This window comes from Pollicipes pollicipes, unplaced genomic scaffold (assembly GCF_011947565.3).
Source record: "Pollicipes pollicipes isolate AB1234 unplaced genomic scaffold, Ppol_2.1 Scaffold_7261;HRSCAF=8764_pilon_pilon_pilon, whole genome shotgun sequence".
Classification (NCBI taxonomy): Eukaryota; Metazoa; Arthropoda; class Thecostraca; order Pollicipedomorpha; family Pollicipedidae; genus Pollicipes; species Pollicipes pollicipes.
The window spans coordinates 37,097,251-37,111,378 of record NW_023597054.1 but is presented as its reverse complement, the minus strand read 5'-3'; the positions used below and the strand labels follow the sequence as shown (position 1 = coordinate 37,111,378).

The 14,128-nt window shown below is 50.7% G+C and overlaps 1 protein-coding gene across 1 annotated transcript; it reads left to right on the top strand.

Annotated features, from left to right (window-relative positions):
* The first annotated feature begins 346 nt into the window (after positions 1–346).
* LOC119111372 (protein phosphatase 1D) lies at positions 347–13,923 on the top strand. The gene is made up of 7 exons (XM_037235185.1): positions 347–696; positions 7,647–7,781; positions 9,845–10,066; positions 10,737–10,954; positions 11,617–11,751; positions 13,102–13,371; positions 13,873–13,923. Exons 1-7 carry the CDS (start codon positions 393–395, stop codon positions 13,921–13,923), a joined length of 1,335 nt encoding a protein of 444 aa, XP_037091080.1. The 5' UTR covers positions 347–392.
* The last annotated feature ends 205 nt before the right edge of the window (positions 13,924–14,128 follow it).

Below are 14,128 nucleotides of genomic sequence, written 5' to 3'. Positions count from 1 at the left end.
TATTCCTAGTGACCATATTACAAGCACACTTTACGAGCTTCACACTAGATGGCATGGCTGCAGCTGCCAATTGGTAGTGACGTAAGTCTGAAAGATGATTCATAGAAAATATATACGGAAATTGGTAGTACACAAAATTCAGCTTCAGTAAACTAGTGGCAGCTTTGAATATGTAAAACCCATACTAATATTTATTTTCCACAGCATCTTTTTCATTTCAATGGCTTTGTGAAAGTGGGCTTGTCCGCGAAGGCCATATGACGCAAGGCAGTAACAACCAATCACAGTGTTTGATTTTGTTGCGATGTTTCCTGGGCAAAACCGTTGCGTTTGTTTGAGTGCGGCCGTGGGTGGCGGAGTGGCTGAGGTGCAGCGTGTCACTACTTGTTGATATGGCTCCTAACATCGGGGTCAATCTACGTGTGACGGGCCATTGCAATCAGGGAGACCGAAGATATATGGAAGATGTCTTCTCTGTTGCGTACCAACAGACAGAGGACGAGAAAGACCTGGAATATGCGTTTTTCGGAATATTCGATGGGCATGGTGGTCGAGAAGCTGCCCAATTCGCGAAAGACAATCTTATGGACTTTGTCGTCAGTCAGAAGAACTTCTGGTCAGATGAAGACGAACTTGTGCTGAAGGCTATACGCGAAGGGTTCATCGCCACGCATCAGGCGATGTGGAAGGAACTGGGTACGTTTTGGTAGACGAATGCGGCGCACGTCAAAATATGACAGCATTTTAAGTATCCTCATATTCTGTGTGCACTCAGCATTGTATTGTCTGTAATGTATGTTTGACAGTGACAAATAGGCCTTGTTCAATTTCTGTGCTGGTCTTAAAAGTAAGCCAATATGAGATAATAACACTATTTGTGCTCAATCTGGAGTAAGTGACTCATACAATTTTGCTTGATTGCAGAACAGATTTCATTGAGGTCTGATTGGGGTAGGTTTAGGGCAAGGACTGAGATTTGAAACAGCTTTGGAAATTTTGGGGCAGGAATCCCTAAATTGGGGGTAGCTAACATCATTTTGAAGTGGCTTATGATATCTCAGGGCTGGTTCTAAGCTGGGTGGTGATCTGGTAGTACCAGAAAGTGTGCTGTGGTTCTTAAAACAGAAAAGAATGGTACTTCATGAAAGCTGTGCCACTTTTAACTGAACTGCATCTCAATTATCCATTGCTGCTGCATTGTCTGGTTTAGCTGTAGACCAATCTGGAAAAGGTGGCAGACCTATCATGAAGATTTTGGGGCAGGTCTGATTCTGCCCTCAAGCTGTGGAGCAATTCTGCCCTCAAACAGGAGAGAGTTCTCCTGTTGGTGTAAGGTCAGTGGCTGACCTGGTGATAGCAGAGGATGGTCTCCAGGATTTTGGCTCTGTATTAATTAACCAGTCAACAGACATGAATAGAAAAAAGGTGATGAATAATAAAAAAACAAACAAAACAAATGAATAAAATAGGCCATTCTACCAGATTAGATGAATTGCCAGGAAAATGGGCATTTTGTCACATATTAGATTTAGCAATGTAAGTGTTCTTGCTACTGGCTTGGCCAAGCTGCCAACCTTAATGCATGCTTAAGAGACCAGATGTGCAAAGGAAATGTCTACAAGAATGTTATCCACCAGATTTTCAACCATGAGAGGTGGGCTGGGGGATGACCTATAGTTGAACACCTTGCCCTCTAAGGTCAATTTCAGCATGCAATCAGCACATTTAAGCACACAGTTTCAGCATGCAGATTTCAAGACAAGACAATCCAGGCTGCATATGAAAGATATTTGTTATACCAGTTAGAGGCCCCTGACATGATAAAGGTGTCTATATGGGTCTCAGAGCATCAATGCTAAGCAGTTTGCCTCTGAGTTGGCTTGGACTCTGGGGGCCCATTTACAAAGCAGGGACAGGGCCAGTATCTGGGATTGTTACTGAATGCCTCCTGCATTGGGTGGGGCCCAGAAATCAAGGTTTGAACCCTGTGTAAATGGCTAAACACATGATTAATGCACAGAGTGCCTAACATGGAGCCTGTATGCAGTGGGCTCCCAGTCAACCAGAGACACATTTTGCTGAACATGGATCAGATGGACCCTGAATGTCAGAGAGCTGCTCCCATTGGGTGAGGTCCTCTTGCCTGACATGGGATGGAAATACCAGAAATGACATTGAAATATTCCACAATGAGATAATCAAATGGTCTGGCCAGTCACTGACTAATACTGAGCTTAGGTTCTTCAAAGTTGGTCAGCCACAGGCTGTAATACCAGATGGCCCTTCAGAGTCTGTGGCCCAGGCACGGAAATAAACCCAGGCCGGTTTGAGCCAGATCCTCAATAACCCTAAGGGGTCATTGCTGTGGTTCATGTATGTGCTTGGATGGCATGTTTTGTTGTCATACTAGTCTTTGAACTTTTCTGATTTTATGGTTTTGAGATCAGAGCTCACACAAAACAGTATTGTTGTGTTTGCCTTATGACTCACTTAGGACTAACAGATATTCTAAAATCACAGCTTGCAGTGAGAACAAAATAACTGAGTTGAATTTGTACTGCACTCACAGCTTGCACTGAAGGACATTCTTTAGCAGCAGATGACATTAAACACTATGCTCTAGCCAGTCTCAGTGATTGCTGAAGACCATTAGAGAGTCTATGCTTGCAACTCTTGAATTTTTTAGGTTCATAAGCAAGTGCTTCCTTCCTAAGTCTGTGCTCACACCTACTGTATTTTTTGAAGCTATAGAGCTGCTAGAAAGTTGTTGATATTGACAATTTTGTTGTAAATGTGTGAGTCCCAATTATGGCTGGTAGAAACCAATGTTTTCAATGTTGCAACCTGTTGAACAATACCCCAGAGCATGTAAGGATAAATTAATGATTGAAATGTCGTGCAAGGCACAATGCTATAAATAGGAGCATTTGGGGCATAGTAGGTAGCGCAGCCACATTTAAGCCAAGGTACAATCTTCCTCACGTGAGGGAAAGATTCTAGGGCAATGTGATATCCATCTAGGCTTGTACTGACCAAGATATACTTAATTTGGGACCAGCAGTGTTGTTTTCTATTTAGTTGCATGGAACGCTAGCCTCTTGCTTGACTTTGAGAAGAAACACAGTCAATATCAGGGAGAACATGGCTTGCAGTATTTACTTGGGATTAAATACTTCTCTGTCCACCTGCTCCACAAAATTAGGCACAATACTAAACCATCCGGGTTGTCGGGGTTCTGCGTGATTGGGGCTTAGGTCATTGCATCAAGGGCATAGGAATTATTCCCTCCTCATAGAACAAGCCGGCTGTACAAAGTTAGTATCGCTACATTTACTCACAGATGTGGAGTCTGATACAATACTTTTCTCATTGTATGATACTGAGCTGCTGAATTTATATATTGCCTGTATCTTGACTATCAACCGATCGCGTTATCACGGCTCCGCATGCTGCTCTTCAAAAGAGAAGACGTTGGAAGGCTGCATAAATGGCGTGTACAGAATGGAAGTCCTAACCGTCAGAGCCGCTGTAAGTTCTTTATTTGTTTTGATATAGCTTTTTCGACCTTAATGATGTGAAAATTATTCATTGGCAAAACCCAGCTCAAGTTAAAGATGGATCTCAAAAATGTAAATAATTATGTAAATGCAAAACCAAAAGCTGTTTTCAACGGAGAACAAGAAACCCTGCTTTAGCTTTATGCTCATCATAATTCCGTGGCAACACTCTGAAGGGCTTGTATTTAATGCCCTTTTGATGCATTTTCATCACGTGTTCAGCAAGGATTTCTTGGTGTAGAGTATGCATTCTCTTCAATGCTAAATCCCCCCCAAGAGCCGGAGACTCGCGGAGCCGCGGATTTCCATGTGTGCAAGCGAGTGTTTCGGATGATGTTTGACGTCACCGTTATGCTTCTTATAAGGATACTATTTAAAAAGGATTTAACATATTTTTTTACTAATACATGGTCAGCTTGCGCTATGTTGACAGGTATATGCTGGTGATTTTATTACTTTCGTAGCAATTTTGTATTGCGCTGCAATGAATTCCACGTGCAATCCAGCAACCTTGAATCGTGACATATGCGAGATGCTCTCTGTTCTCTCGTTTCTCATGCCCGTCAAGAGATGCTGTTGAGAGTGCGGGCTGGAGCCCGGCGTCTGAACGCGTCGGTGTTGTTGGTGGGTGGTAGGTGGGTTAAACGTGTGCTGGTGTGCAGCAACGGACGTGGTCACTGTGTATTGAAAGGAAAGATTGTGTGTGCGATATGGTAGAAAGATTCGGCTCAAACCTGCGAGTAGTATCCCTCGTTTAGTCGTGTGAGTGTGGCGCGTCATGCTGTCGAAGTTGCAGGAATAGCGTGCCTTCATCTCACATTGCTCTTGGAGAACAATTTTTCATGTTCTTTCCAGTGTATGTTTGTGAGGAACAAAATGTCCCGTGGCTAAAAACACCGAGGAGCACCTAAGTTTCAGACACGACATATCACAATCCTTCCTTTCAGCGCATCCAGTGCCCAGTTCCAGTCCTGCCCATCAGCACATGTTTAACCCACCCTCCGGGTACCGAGCGCTCAGACGCCCAACTCCGAGCGCCATTCTCAAAGTAACAGCATCTCCTGGAGGAGTGGATAGTCGAGGGAATACAGAGAACAGCCTCATCACACAAGGATTCAACTTTTCTGGATCACACGCTGAAATTGATCCTAAGATACGTGATGTTGCACTAACATACATAAATATATATTGGATGCAAAAAAGTAAAATACTTTTATTGTTATCCTAATTCAATTTTCATTCAAGGTTCTCAAAATGCAGGTTATAAGGTATAACAGTGATGTCAAACACCATCCTTAACACCAGCTTAAGCACGCGGAATCAACGTCTCCGAAGTCTCCGGCCCATGGGGAGGATTTAGCATTGGGGAGAAGGCATGTTTTCCATCAAGAAATCCGGGCTGACTACGGGCTGAATGGGCAGGAAAGTGGCATTAGTTAGAGCATGCAATTTTTCCTTTTCATCTACAGAACGACACCACGAAATTATGGTCGGAATTTTGAATTAAAGCCAGGTTTCTTATTATCTATTGGGTAGGCCTGTTGGTTTTGTATTGAAATAATGGTTTTTGTTTTGAAAAGGACAGTTCAGGTGGTGACTGTGAGATTAGCCTTAAATAAGAAAAATACTATGTACAAATTTAGCTCAGCATCATACACTGAGGATAACATTTTATCAGGCTCAACATCAATGAGTAAATGTGGCAGATGCTAGTTTATAGCCTATATGGGGCTAGTTTGCTCCATGAGGTGAAAATAATTCCTTTGACCCCACTGCATTGACCTCCAGGCCCTGTTCATGCAGCAGTCTGATGTTCCAAATGGTGCAGTTTTGCACCTAAGTTTGGAGGGGGGGGGGGGGGGGGAGGTGAGCAGAGAGACTAGTTAAGCCCAAATAGATAGTACAAACCACATTTTCTCTCTGAATTTGACCAAATTTCTGCTCAAAGTTTGGGGAAAGAGCAAGCTGAAGAGGAAACTAAACCCCTGGCCAAAAGCTAAATGAATCCAGGTTGGTAGAAGTGTAGGTGGGTTTCACATTGCCCCAGTGTCTGTCCCTAAGATGAGAATGATAGCGACTTAGTTGTTGGGTAGCTGCACTAACTACTATGTGCTAAATGTTTCTATTTCTATTACAGAGGCTTACATGAAGTTTCATTCATTCATTGTCATGATGTGCCCTGGGGATGTATGGGACAGATATACAACATCTTAAGCTTGGGTCTGCACTGGCCTTAATTCAGGCCCACACCCGAATAAGAACAGTTTTTAAAGAGCTGGGTGTTCTCATATGGAGTCCAGCAACATTTAAACAATAGTTTCATCCATGGTTGTCATCTTTCGTTTTGTAATACTGCTATACCGAGGTAGGTTTTTGTAAATGTGGACATACCGAGATATTGTTCCACAATCAACTTCCCTTCACAACCTTTTACAAAGATTTCATCCACACTTTGAATGAATGCATTTGTGCGGTCAGAGCTCACACTAAGCAGTCCCTGTCGGTTGTGCCCCGACCCCTGCCATCCAATCAGAGTTTTAACGTGCCACAAGGCTCAGCGTGACCTGTCCCGCCCTTTGATGTCAACTGACCTTTCACGTGGCAGGTGCCATCGGCCTCAGCCACAGGCCATACCTGTCGGGGGCAAATAGCGAGCACCTAAAGCAACTCGAACCCACCCTGCCACAGGTTGGTGGGTTGGAAGGCAGGGTCTAGCATGATACGAGCCATTGGTGTGAGCGCTGGAGGGTGGGACCACAAGGTTCTCACCACTCTAGGCCTCATCTTCTTTTTTCACCACAACAGGATCCTCTCAGTGCATGCAGTATGGGTGTCTGATGGTACATTGTGCAGTGGACAATGGTAGCTATTGGACATCAAATTCCAATTCATGTGCTGGTAACTTTTGCCCTCAGGTTCTTGGCCTGGATCTCTGGTTTTTTTAATTATTATTTGTTTTTTATATTGCCATAATTTGGTTTCACTGAGTAGCAACAAGGCTGAATTACCTTGCATATTGAATTTGACATTAAATCTCAATAAGTTTTATTAATATCCTGAATTTACACATCTTTTTCTTCCACACCTCCAACAATGGGAACTTTGAATGTGGTAGCATGCTGTAACTAAATGCAGTGAGGCTGGTGAGTGCTGTGTAGCAGTTTTTTTTTAAGCACCAGCGGATGGCCACAAAATCTGGACTACCGTTATGAACTACTTAATTAAACATGACATTGGACAGGATCCAGTTGGGCCAGATGTAACCAGTCAAACTTGGAAGTACTTGAACCCATCTAAATAAGGCCTGGCCCAGGGCCTGGCCACAGACTCCTGACCTTAGACTGGCTCCAGCCTGGCCTCAGGTCCTTCCCCAGACCCTGACCCCAGACCCTAGCCCTGGCTCCCTGGCACCAGACCCTGACCCTGGACCCTAGCCCTGGCTCCATGGCACCAGACCCCAGTCCCGGACCCTAGCCCCATACCCCAGCCCTGGCTATCTGGCTCTGGCCATCAGGCCAGGCCAGACCATCCTGTCTGACCACATCAGACCTCTCATATTTGATGATAAGGCTGTATGACCATGCAGTTAAGGTGTAACAGTTAAGGTGTAAGGTGCCCTGATGTGTGGGCAGGTGTGGACATCACATAACAATATAGGATGCATCACCTGACCAAACCACAACACAAACCAACATCAGCTGATTGCAGTGACCTTGGATACTACACTGTCATTTCTATCAGGCACGTTGGTGCCCTGGGTGTTTGATATCCATACCATAAGGGCAAATACAGCTGTGAATTAAATCCTTTAGCAGTGTCAGGATGGTACTTGAGCCTGTTTTTTTTTTAAACAAGAGCTGTAAGTTACAACTTGCTAATGCCTGGTGTGATGGACGATGTTAATCATTGCAGTTGAATTACATAGAAATACCAGCCTAGCTTGTCCACATTAAATAAATCTGTCCTGTTAAGCAAGGTACACTTGCCAGTCTGTTGTATGTGGTGCTATTCATCAATTTGCAGTTTGGTACACAGAATGTCATGTGGGGGATGACACATTCTTATGATGTCTCCATTTTCCACCCCCAGAGCATTGGCCAAAGACATCAGCTGGTCTGCCCAGCACCTCAGGCTCCACAGCCAGTATTGCCTTCATCAGGAGAGGCAAGATCTACACTGGACATGTGGGGGACTCAGCTATTGTTCTGGGATATCAGAAACCTGGTGAGTAATGTGTTAGTCATTCCCTGTATGCATTACCAAACAAGATGTGTTTGCACTTATATCCAGTGACTTCTACAAACTTAGGCTTGACTTTGTATTGCCATGTCACTGTATCTTCTCATTGCCATTGTCAACCCATCATATCTGGGCCAATTATGAGTGATATAACAGACTGCATGAGTTCAACTATGACCTAATTTCCAACTTGAGCATCTTAACCTGTCCAGGCTCTCATGTGCTTTCTGGAGCCCAATGTTTTCTCAACTAGCAGCTTCACTCATTCTAAGCAACAAGAAATGTACTTCTTGAAAATTTGTGACTGGTGAATTTTTATGCCTTCACGGATAAGCTCATCAATCAGGGTTTTCCCTCAATGCTTCAGTGCTACCATGATATCACTTCTCCCGTTCGATTTCGTGGAAAAGTCATTTTCCGTTGGGAGCAACTGAAGAACAAGGGTCTGTGGCAGGAAACAACCCTTGCCACTTGTACCCCTGTGTCTGTGGGACAGGGCTGACCATCGCCAGTAGCACGTGTGTGCGGAGTGTGTGGGTCTGTGGCAGGGGACGACCCTCGCCACTGGTGCCCCTGTGTGTATGCTGAATGTGTGGGTCTGTGGCAGGGGATGACCCTTGTCAGTGGTACCCCTGTGTCTGTGTGCTCAGTGTGTGGATCTGTGGCAGGGGACGACCCTCGCCACTGATACCCCTGTCTTTGTGCTCAGTGTGTGGATCTGTGGCAGGGGACGACCCTTGTCACTGGTACCCCCATGTCTGTGTGCTCAGTGTGTGGATCTGTGGCAGGGGACGACCCTTGTCACTGGTACCCCTGTGTCTGTGTGCTCAGTGTGTCGATCTGTGGCAGGGGACGACCCTCGCCACTGGTACCCCCTTGTCTGTGTGCTCAGTGTGTGGGTCTGCGGCAGGGGACGACCCTTGTCACTGGTACCCCCATGCCTGTGTGCTCAGTGTGTGGGTCTGTGGCAGGGGACGACCCTTGTCACTGGTACCCCTGTGTGTATGCTCAGTGTGTGGGTCTGTGGCAGGGGACGACCCTCGCCACTGGTACCCCCGTGTCTGTGTGCTCAGTGTGTGGGTCTGCGGCAGGGGACGACCCTCGCCACTGGTACCCCCGTGTCTGTGTGCTCAGTGTGTGGGTCTGTGGCAGGGGACGACCCTCGTCACTGGTACCCCCGTGTCTGTGTGCTCAGTGTGTGGGTCTGCGGCAGGGGACGACCCTTGTCACTGGTACCCCTGTGTGTATGCTCAGTGTGTGGGTCTGTGGCAGGGGACGACCCTCGCCACTGATACCCCCCGTGTCTGTGTGCTCAGTGTGTGGGTCTGCGGCAGGGGACGACCCTTGTCACTGGTACCCCTGTGTGTATGCTCAGTGTGTGGGTCTGTGGCAGGGATGACCCTCGTCACTGGTACCCCCATGCCTGTGTGCTCAGTGTGTGGGTCTGCGGCAGGGGACGACCCTTGTCACTGGTACCCCTGTGTGTATGCTCAGTGTGTGGGTCTGTGGCAGGGATGACCCTCGTCACTGGTACCCCCATGCCTGTGTGCTCAGTGTGTGGGTCTGCGGCAGGGGACGACCCTCGCCACTGGTACCCCCATGCCTGTGTACTCAGTGTGTGGGTCTGCGGCAGGGGACGACCCTTGTCACTGGTACCCCTGTGTGTATGCTCAGTGTGTGGGTCTGCGGCAGGGGACGACCCTCGTCACTGGTACCCCTGTGTGTATGCTCAGTGTGTGGGTCTGTGGCAGGGGACGACCCTTGTCACTGGTACCCCTGTGTGTATGCTCAGTGTGTGGGTCTGCGGCAGGGGACGACCCTCGTCACTGGTACCCCTGTGTGTATGCTCAGTGTGTGGGTCTGCGGCAGGGGACGACCCTCGTCACTGGTACCCCTGTGTGTATGCTCAGTGTGTGGGTCTGCGGCAGGGGACGACCCTCGTCACTGGTACCCCTGTGTGTATGCTCAGTGTGTGGGTCTGTGGCAGGGGACGACCCTTGTCACTGGTCCCCCCGTGTATGTGTGCTCAGAGTGTGGGTCTGCGGTAGGGGACGACCCTCGTCACTGGTACGCGCGGCCGCTGACGCGCGACCACAAGCCCGAGTCGGTGGACGAGTGCGAGCGGATCCAGCAGAGCGGCGGCAAGGTGATCAACAAGTCCGGCGTGCCCCGGGTGGTCTGGAACCGGCCGCGGATCGGACACCGCGGACCCATCCGGCGCTCCACGGAGATCGACGAGATACCGTTTCTGGCCGTAGCCCGGTCACTAGGTGAGCCAGCGGGGGTCGGGCCGGACGGGGACGTGGTGGCGCACAGTTGTTACTAGGTGAGCCGGCAGGGGTCGGGCCGGACGGGGACGTGGTGACGCACAGTCGTCACTAAGCGAGCCGGCAGGGGTCGGGCCGGACGGGGACGTGGTGACGCACAGTCGTCACTAGGTGAGCCGGCAGGGGTCAGGGCGGACGGAGACGTGGTGGCGTACAATTGTCACGGGGGGGGGGGGGGGGCATGACTGGTTCGGATAAGTGGCTGGTGCCGATCATTCTTCACGTTGGCATTGCGTAACGTGATTTAAAGCGAAAACGATCCCGTCCGTTTTCAAAGTAATTGCTCACGCTATCCAGAATTAGAATTCATCGAAAGAAACATTTTGCTCTTTGACATCTCAATTCAAATTACTTGGGAGCGAAGGTACCACACTGTTGCTCACCTACCGCTATGCCGATCCTAAGTGTAGGCAAAGGTGATTGATGTCCTCTCGGGGCGCGACATTTCCAGGCTGCTGACATCATGGCTGACTAACAGAGGCGTGCGCCTGCGCGCTTGGCTGTACTGCGTGCTTTGCCTGAGCCGGGCAGGCCTCCATAGCTCGACACCTAACCGCTGTCGGCGCCCGCGCCGCCCGACCCGCCCAGTGACTTCGTGCGTCTGACGCGGCAGGCGATCTTTGGAGCTTCAACTCGTCCAACAACGAGTACGTGGTGTCGCCGGAGCCGGACCTGGACGTGCTGACTGTGGACGTGACGGCGCACCGCTGTCTAGTGCTCGGCACCGACGGCTTCTGGAACATGGTGTCACCGCAGATGGCCGTCACGAACGTGGCGCACGCCGAGCTCTTCAACGAGGAGTGCCTCATCAACCACACCAACACGGGCGAGGTGAGCGGACCGAGCCCCTCCCGCCGAACGTGAGGCACCGGGCGGGAGGCGCCCGAGCCGCCCCGGCGGGACGGGAAGCGCCGGACTGCCGCCCGCCCCCCCCCCCCCCCTTCCGCCTCCGCCTCCGTCTCCGCCTCCTCTGTGCTGTTCTTTATTCACATGTAGTCGCTTTTTTTTACTCGGGCTGGTTCTAAGAATCGGCGAAGATGTCCGAGAGGGAAATGTATAGCGGTTTCACTATAAATTCGCTTTGGAGGGGGGGGGGGGCACGTTTATGCTCCAAATTGTGCTGAAGACTGGGACAAAGGTTTGGAAAATCACGACTTGTGGGCTGTGATCAGGCATTCCACGGGTGTGCGCGTAAAGCCTGACTTGATGTCGGGCTTTATCCGATGAGGTGGTATATTTATAAAATATATTATATTTATATATAAGAATATTTGATCCATGATGAAATCTGCACAATGATCGAATCACTGCGGGACGCCCTCATCTCGCAAAAATTGTCAGTGTGTCAAAATGCCGCCTGCATCGGCCCAGTGATAAGCCAGCCAAGTTATCATTGTGTGTGTTCGCATTCACGACTTCGCACTCAGCCCACAACATGGGCCGCAAAATGACCTCCGCAGGCGGCGTGCTGTAACACGGCATTTTGCTGGCAGGAGCGCCAGTGGATCAACCCGTCGAAACGGCTGGTGGATTTAGCGCTAAGCAAGTGGAAGATGAAGTGTTTACGAGCCGACAACACCACTGTCGTCACCGTCATGCTGGACCCGCCGGGACCACCTAAAGTGCAGGTCAGACATGAGGCCGGTGGCTGAGCGGTGACCGGGCGGCGGTGAACAACGGCTGTGTGTAGACGGCGCTCCTGCGAACGATTATGGGCCGCCGCGTGTAGGTACAGCCAACGTGCCGTGGGAGAACGTCTGGCACTGGGCTCACTGGAGCTCGAATGCAGGAGCCCCTCTTTCGCTGAAAGGTGGAAAGATCTTTGTTGATTTCCGTCTGTCATTGCGTTTGATAAAGTATGTGAGGTATATGAAATAAGTGATGGTTACGGTGCCGGGCATGGTGGATTAAATAGACTGGCGCATCTGAAGATATTCAGGCAAACATCAAATATGATAGGGAAAAGCTTGCCTGTAACTGTTGGTATGCTCCAAAAGACTGCTGTAGATAACACAACTTTACTCATTAGTAAATATGGTCCTCATTACGTCATCGTTTGATATAAGTCTCCCAGAGTACTGCAGTAGCGGACGGCGTGACTCATTTGTGATGCATCTACGCGCCGCACGATGACGTTGGTTTATGACTGAATTCGACGAGCTAGCGTATGTGTGTGTGCGTGTGTGTGTGTGTGAATTTGGGCTTTTTGTCTTAGTATTCTTGCATGTGTTGTCTGTGATAACGTCTCCCTCACATGCCTTTTCGGTTACGGTGTTATGTTCTATTTGATTCTCAGTCTGATGGCCGTTATACGTAGTAGTTGCCCAGATGCCTCTGTTAGTCATGGTGAACCCCGGTTCGTGATTGAGACATGCAATCAAGCAAAATCTGGCTATTAGCCTATTGCATGCTGTTAGACCAGTTGGTGCTGCGCCACCGCAAACACGAATGATTAAGTGGCCGTACTTGCTTGATCATGAGCACAACATGGCCAGTGAGGTAGGGTGCTCGCGTGACGTTTTGATGACGTCATGCGTGTCTGGGTGACTCCCGTGGAAGGCGCGTCATAGGCTGCACAAATTCACGGCGCATCAAGCTCAAAAACATGGGGATTTAATGTTTAAAGAAGGATAAGGCTGTAAACTCCAGGGAATGATGATGACAGTGGCTTTATCAATTCAAACCCTGTAAAATGTAGAGTAATCCCTGAGACGCTGAAGCTCGTTGTGGATAACAGCTAGCCTACGTGGCCGCACTAGTTTGTTTGCATATTACTGAATATTTTGTGACATTTGTGCGCATGACCGAACAGCAAAAGACGACATCCTCGTCGCTCTTTCGTAGTCCCGCACCTTCCGCGTGTGCTGCATGGCCCAGTTGGTGTGCGATGCAGCACTGGCGCTACGAATCGTCACTGGCCATGCCGTGTGCTGCGCTGTACTCCACACCCCGCTAACAGGCCGCCCGTGTTCTGGCAGGTGCTGAAGAAGCGCCTGCGCCAGACATCGGAGTCGGAGACGACGTCGGCGCCCAAGCGGCACGCCGAGGAGCCGCCGCGACTGCCGGACCGACACAAGGTGGCCGCCAAGTTCCGGCCGGCCTTCTTCCGCACGGGGCATGAGACGCGCGTGCCGGGCGCCTCGCCACTCAGAGACTACAAGGTGTTCAACCCGGTGCCGGTGGTAAGCACGCTGAAGCCGGCGCTGGTGAGCAGACGCTCGTGCCCGCACCCGACGGCTGTGGCGGCGGTGCCGCCCGCGTCGCCGCCGCCGCCGCCGCCGCCGTTGCTGCCGCCGGCGCCGGCGCCGCTGCCGCTGCTGGCGGCGCTCTCCGCCGGCCTGGCGCCGCCCACTGAGCTCAGGGACGTACAAATCAACGAGGTGTCGAGCTCTAGCTCGGCGCGCCGCGCGCCCTCCACCGGCGAGGACAGCGACACGGAGAACCAGGCGGCGCCGGGCCGGCCAGCGCGGCGCCGCTCGGCGCCGGCCGCCGCCGCCGCCGTGGCCGCGGCGGCGGCGGCGGCCGGTCGCGCCGCGGCGCCCCTCTCCGCCGGCGCCCGCTGCCCAGCCGACCTGCTGCAGCGCGTGCGGCGGAAAACGGACGAGTGGAGCCAACAGGTGCGCCAGCTGCGCTCGTCGCTGGTGACGCCGCCGCGCACGCGCCGCTCGGCGCTGCGCTCGCATAACGGCGACGCGCCGCTGGCGGCCGGCGCCAACAAGCGGCGCGGCCTGGACCCGGCCGGCGCCGAGCGGCCGGCCAAGAAGCCAGTGACGCGCAGCCGGATACGGCTCGGCAAGTGACGCCCGCCGCCCGACCGCTCGCTAGTTCGAATTGGACTCGGCGACACCGCATTGTCACGATTGTATTGAACATATTTTAAATTTGTGTTCATGTGGTCCCACCGTCGTTTCACGCTCTGACTTGGTTTTAGGACATACAGGGGTGGGTTGAAACGGGCTGGAGCCCTCTGCACGGGATGTTTGGGGTTCGCTCCGCATTGGCAGT